Consider the following 6,434-nt stretch of genomic DNA (forward strand, 5'->3'; position numbering starts at 1 on the left):
TACTTATTAGTTTATTATAGTACTATAGTTATATATATATATATATATATATATATATATATATATAGGAAGGCTATATTTATAACCAAATTCTAAATACAGTGAGGTAGTATTTATCGTTTACCTGTTATTGGCTGGTAATTCCTATTTCACCCTATACATAAGTATTTTAAAGAAACACCAAATTTCTGTAAGAAAGCTAATTTCAGGGGGTTATGATAACATCGTTTACACCGGAATTATGATTTATTTAATTACTTCTAGCTAGTAATACATATAGAAGGCATACTCCATTTGAAACTATGTCACCTTGGTGAAATTGGTTGACACCATTGTTTTGATTTTTTAGTGATCATACAAAAAAGCAGCAGCAGCAGAAAGAAGAACAAGAAATTCAAACTTTTTACTATGACATTTACAGACATTGCTAGAACATGCGACTCAGTAATTACATGGATATTGTTATAAAGGAAAAAATGTATAGTGTTGTAAAGGTAGGATGACCTGTTGAGGAGATATTTAAAGTATCATTTTGATAAACAATCCGAGCCATCCTTACATAAGTTGTGCTACTGCTTGCCTGATAGTATAGTGATTTCATTAAGGTCCACTGTCAACCTTAGTTAACAATATAGAAAACAATTTACTGATTTTAGTGGGTTATGCTATCACTGTAGTTAAAATTGCTTTTCAACATAATCAACGTTTCAGTGCAAAATATATTATACTCTCCATTTTGTATAGGGTCATGAAGTGTTTGAAGTGAAAGCTGTTGATGGGGATTTTGGAATTAACAATGAAATTAGGTATTCTATTGTAGAAGGTAAGCATGCCAAAAAGATTTTTAATTTTTGGTTTATATTTTTGAGTCAATTTTACTATGAATTTCAAAAAAAAGACCCAAAATTTGAGCACTTTTAGATAGTTGACTTTTCTTCTTGAAGTATAAGGGTTAACTATTTGAAATCACTCAAGTTTTGGGTCACATTGTACCTTCTGTGTGTTATATTGCATGCTAATGTATTTATCAGAATAAATATTTTTGCTAATATAACAGTTAAGTACTTTCAATATTCTGTTTCAGGGAATAATTATGTTCACAAACAATTCAATACTCTATTAAAGAAAACTTAAAATTCCATTAATTCTATAGCTTTGATTTTTTTTAGAAAAGTTTATAATTTGATCTATAAAACAGCTATGAATTTCACTCTTCCATAAATAGTATAGAATACAGCTTTAGTCAGATTCAGATTTTAAATTTACATGCAGTTAATCACATTCTTGTTAAACATAGTGTTGATAAGCCATAAACTAATACTATTACTAGATAAAACTGTGTAACATTTCTATTACTTTGGCACTATCTACCCACTGTAAATTCATGGTAAATTGGAAACTGCTTTTTCAATTTCCAGTCTGGAAATTTTAAAGAAGTAATTTTCTTCAACTCTAGCAGCTGTTTAAAGGACAACAGGATTAGAGGTCAGCTAGTATATAAATTATATTTGACACACTTTCACTGTGAACAAAGGTTCAGTGTATTTGTTTACTTACATTTCTTTCCTGTCTGAGTTTATTTATTCTCTCCTTAACTGTCTAGAATCTGTTTTAATACTTTTTCACTAACAGGTATAATGGGCTCTTTAAAATCCTATCTTTAGTTATTATAAAATTCTTTATGAGATTAATATTTAAGGATACACAGAACTACATATAATTTTGAGCTTGACACATGAAAAAATTAAATAAAACTATGATGTTGACATCATAATGGATTAATATAAAAGTTTGCTTCTGATGAAAAAAGATATATCTTTCCATAGCACTCAGGTTATGTGGTTTGATATGTAGACACAATTATATAAAATCTTGACATTTATATGTAGATAGAAGTGTATAAAACTATGATATTAATCTGTATACTTAACTTAATAAATCATTGATTCTGATGCATACACAGGACATTATAAATAAATCCCTGATACTGATGGTAGATAGGACTGTATGAATCCTTGAAACCTACATGTAGATAAGACTTTTAAAAATTCCTCATACTGCCTTACAGACAGGGGTGTGAGAATCCCTGATACTGATGTGGGAATTCCTGATACCATTGTTCAGGCAGACTGTATAAAACCTTAACATTGGCATGTGAACAAATTGAAGAAAGACATTATACATTTTAAATCTTGATATTGGCATTTAGATAGAACTTTATAAAATCATAACCTTAGTCTGGATTGTTGTAGTTAGGTCTACTGATGCCTAACAGATAATGTATCAGCAGAGGAAAAACAAACAAAAAACACATGAAACACATTGAAAATTTATATCTGTACATCACAGATGAACATCTCATACACTGGCTTGACAAGGAGTCTGAGGCTAAGACCAACAAATCAGAAGAGGATTATGATGCTGTATTGAATTACTGACTTACCCAACAATAGAGAAAAAAGCTGAGAGCACTTATTTTTCTGTCTGTAATAATCCAGCTGAGGAGTTGCTGGGTTCATAGGCAAAAGAGAGCTCTAATGTTAACTGTCTGATGCACTACATTGTCTAATATGGACTTGATTATGTCCAGCTAAGACAGTCATGTGATCAACAAGGTGTTGATAGCTCTTCAAGCCCACAAGTGGTGGCATGAAATATTATTTATACACTTCACCTTATGATTATTACTCTATCATCAGATGAGTCGGTTGTTTAATAGAGAAACCACTGACCAAGAGAGTCTTGTGACCCTTAATTTCCAAGTTTTCTGGTGGTATTAAGAAATTAACACAGTTTGTAATACATTATAGGGTTACCACTTTATCACCTTTTTAGAACAGTTTATTGTGACTTTAATTAGTTGCTTGGGTTTAACAGGCTTACGAAACATCTGCAAAGGAAAGAGACAGGAATCAGTCACGACTAAGATTTGTGTGTATACCATTCCTTTATAGTTGGGTGAAAACTTTACTGTGGTAGCCCAGAAGTAATGAAGCTTACATACTTTAACGACTAATTTGCATACAATAATAACAACATCAAACCAGTTTGAAATGTTGTTGTTGTTTTATCTGTCTTAATATGCAAACTTCATAGATGTTTAAACAAAATTGCCTAAATGCCAGCTTGAGACTTAAGTTTTCAGCATGTAATCTTTATTTTTGTGAAATGATTAACATTTGTTTACAACCTTTTGACATTTGGATAACACAGCTGTCATGACTACAAGCAAAACTCCATGGAAATTGATAAAGATTATTGAAATATATCGTAATGATTTTAGAAAAATATTTAGGTTCAAGAAGTCTTGATACAAAATGATAAAAATCCTATAACCCAAGTACTTTCGAAAGGTAGACATTTCTTCTGCAGTTTGTGCCTGAAAAAGAAAGGTTCACCTTTCTAAAGTGCTCGGGTTATAGGGTTTTTATCATTTTAAATACATCTTAATATACATGAATAACTAAAGATATATTCTATGATAAGTATGGAAGGATGAAATTATTTCTACTATAACAGACACAATGCTTTATTAAATACTTGTACTGGTACATTGAAAAGACTGTTCAAAGGATAACATTGGTTTTATACAATACCGTACAAAACCCTGGTGTTAGTCATTAGTTCACAATACCCTGTATAAATAATACTGTATGAAATCTCTAAATTACTGTGAAAATATATCTGTATGAGCATTAGTATTTACATCTTGTACATTTATTATGAAACAAAAGTATATTGTAATATGGAATTGGTGTAAGAGCAAGTATTAATCTTTTTACATTATTTGATTAGTGAATATGTAGGAAATCATGAACACGGTCTTATTTTCATTCGAGTAATTTATTAATCTGTTTTTTACATTTTAGTTAATGCCTGATTGACGTGTCAAGTATTTAACTAATTCCAGCTAGAATAATCAATTTATTTGTATGTTTAGTGTCTTCAGGTATGGATAAGGACTATTTTAGAATTGGGGAGAAAAATGGAAGTACCACCATAAATAAGCAAATTGATCGTGAAGATCCAAATCTGAACTTAGTAGATGATCCAATGTTGATAATTTCCATAGAGGTAAGAGTACTTATGTTTTCTGTAGAGAGGTAAGATTACTCTTATGTTTTCTATGTTGAAGAAAGATTACTTGTCTCAATAAAGGTAAGATTACACACCTTTTTCTTTAAAGTTATTTTATTGTAGAGGTAAGTCTAGTCATGTGTCTTCCCTGTAGATGTAAGATTACTCTTGTGTTTTTTATTTCTAAATTTAGATGCATCAAGGTTATTACATCAATTAATGCAGAGTTAGTAGAATATAACTTGGCTTTGTGGCTGTCATTAGAAAATTCAACCCATAGTTCAGTTAGCAGTTAAAAGTATACAGTATAAGATGCTAAGGTTGTGACATATATTTTCTGTTGTTGAACTGTAACTATACAACAACTCTTGTATAAAATAAAAGCATTTGAAATAACCATTTTAAAATGTATGTACAACAGTGTATACTTATAGTTCAAGTCAAGTTGTCTGAAGGTATATACTTTTATAGTTCCATTAAAAATTTTTGATACAGAATCAACATTAAAGAAATATTTGCTGATTGTGGCATAGTGGACAGTAAATTTTCACCAAAACTTTTCAAAGCATACAGATTAATATATTTTTAAACCAAAAACAACAAATAATTTTGAATCTTATAAGTGATATAAACATTTATCTTGAATACAATGCTCCAAACATTTGAAATGTATACCTAACACTGTTTTTAAAATAGTGCATTTTGATTAGTGATTAAAAGTAGCATAATGCGATTAGTGTATGTGGTTACATAAGATCTACTAACAACTACATACTTTGGTCAGCACCTAAGGTTTACATATCCTTATTAGGGTATGATTCTAATCTAAAAAGACTGAGCAAGTTGGTAGGGTTCACACTGCTAGTCTCACAGCACTTGCATGTGGTAGGGTACACACTGCTAGTGTATGTCACAATCTGCACATGTGGTAGGGTGCACACTGCTAGTGTATGTCACAATATGCATGTGGTAGGGTGCACACTGCTTGTGTATGTCACAATATATGCATGTGGTAGGGTGCACACTGCTAGTCTCACGGCATTTGCATGTGGTAGGGTACACACTGCTAGTGTATGTCACAATCTGCACATGTGGTAGGGTGCACACTGCTAGTCTGTTCTTGTTTTTCCACTGCCTGTATAACTGTTTTGTTTAAGTTGCTTTAGGGTTTCTCATTTTTTCATCAGGTTCATCATTCTTGGATATTTATGATTAATTCTAGACAAATGATTATGTACCTCTTAGTAACATAGTATCTCTTATTCCAAGATATATAAGAAACTTTTTGTTTTCTGGCTTTATTTTTATAGGCATCAGAATGGAATGGTTCAAATTATGTTTCCAACAGAACAACAAAAATTAACTGCAATATAATTATTGAAGATATCAATGACAACCTTCCGAAATTCAGTAACACACAATACAGTGCTACTGTCAGAGAAAACACACAAGCAAACATTCCAGTAGAATTTACTGATGAGCCTAAAGTAACAGATTTGGATATGGTAAGCTATGAAAAGCTTTATTATTTTATCTAATGAGTCTAATATAACAGATTTGGTTATGGTAAACTATGAAAAGCTTTGTTATTTTATCTGATGAATCTAATATAACAGATTTCATTATGGTAAACTATGAAAAGCTTTGTTATTTTATCTGATGAATCTAATATAACAGATTTGGTTATGATTAGCTATGAAAAGCTTTATTATTTTATCTGATGAGTCTAATATAACAGATTAGGTTATGGTAAGCTATGAAAAGCTTTGTTATTTTATCTGATGAGTCTAATATAACAGATTTCATTATGGTAAACTATGAAAAGCTTTATCTGATGAATCTAATATAACAGATTTCATTATGGTAAACTATGAAAAGCTTTGTTATTTTATCTGATGAATCTAATATAACAGATTTGGATATGGTAAGCTATGAAAAGCTTTGTTATTTTATCTGATGAATCTAATGTAACATATTTGGTTATGGCAACCTCCAAAAAGCTTTGTTATTTTAGCTGATGATTCTAATATAACAGATTTGGATATGGAAACCTTTGAAAAGCTTTGTTATTTTATCTGATGAATCTAATGTAACAGATTTGGTTATGGTAACCTCCAAAAAGCTTTATTTCATCTGATGAGCTTACAATTCATAAGGTCCTAAGGTTTAGTTACTCTGTGGTTAAAATAATTGTATGATATTGACTCTTGACATTTTGAGGAAATAGTGTTTTTATAAAATTGACTATTTATAAGTTATTAAGGCTTAGCTACTCTGTGGTTAAAACGACTGCATGATATGAAATCTCAACTTTGTAAAGACATAGTGCTGTTACAAGTCACAATAGTAGTATCTTG

General features: G+C 30.4%; 1 protein-coding gene across 1 annotated transcript in view; it reads left to right on the plus strand.

Annotated features, from left to right (window-relative positions):
• The window catches only part of LOC111089119 (cadherin-related hmr-1-like), a gene marked incomplete at its 3' end in the record, with an annotated part of 37,690 nt that extends 32,108 nt beyond the window's left edge, over positions 1 to 5,582 (plus strand). Inside the window, exons 5-7 of the mRNA XM_022400966.1 lie at positions 745 to 823; positions 3,941 to 4,074; positions 5,388 to 5,582. Coding sequence (XP_022256674.1) covers positions 745 to 823; positions 3,941 to 4,074; positions 5,388 to 5,582 — 408 coding nt within the window. The remainder of the gene's footprint in view (positions 1 to 744; positions 824 to 3,940; positions 4,075 to 5,387) is intronic.
• Positions 5,583 to 6,434: the final 852 nt, after the last annotated feature.

Source organism: Limulus polyphemus, unplaced genomic scaffold, assembly GCF_000517525.1.
Source record: "Limulus polyphemus unplaced genomic scaffold, Limulus_polyphemus-2.1.2 Scaffold5288, whole genome shotgun sequence".
In the NCBI taxonomy this organism is placed as follows: Eukaryota; Metazoa; Arthropoda; class Merostomata; order Xiphosura; family Limulidae; genus Limulus; species Limulus polyphemus.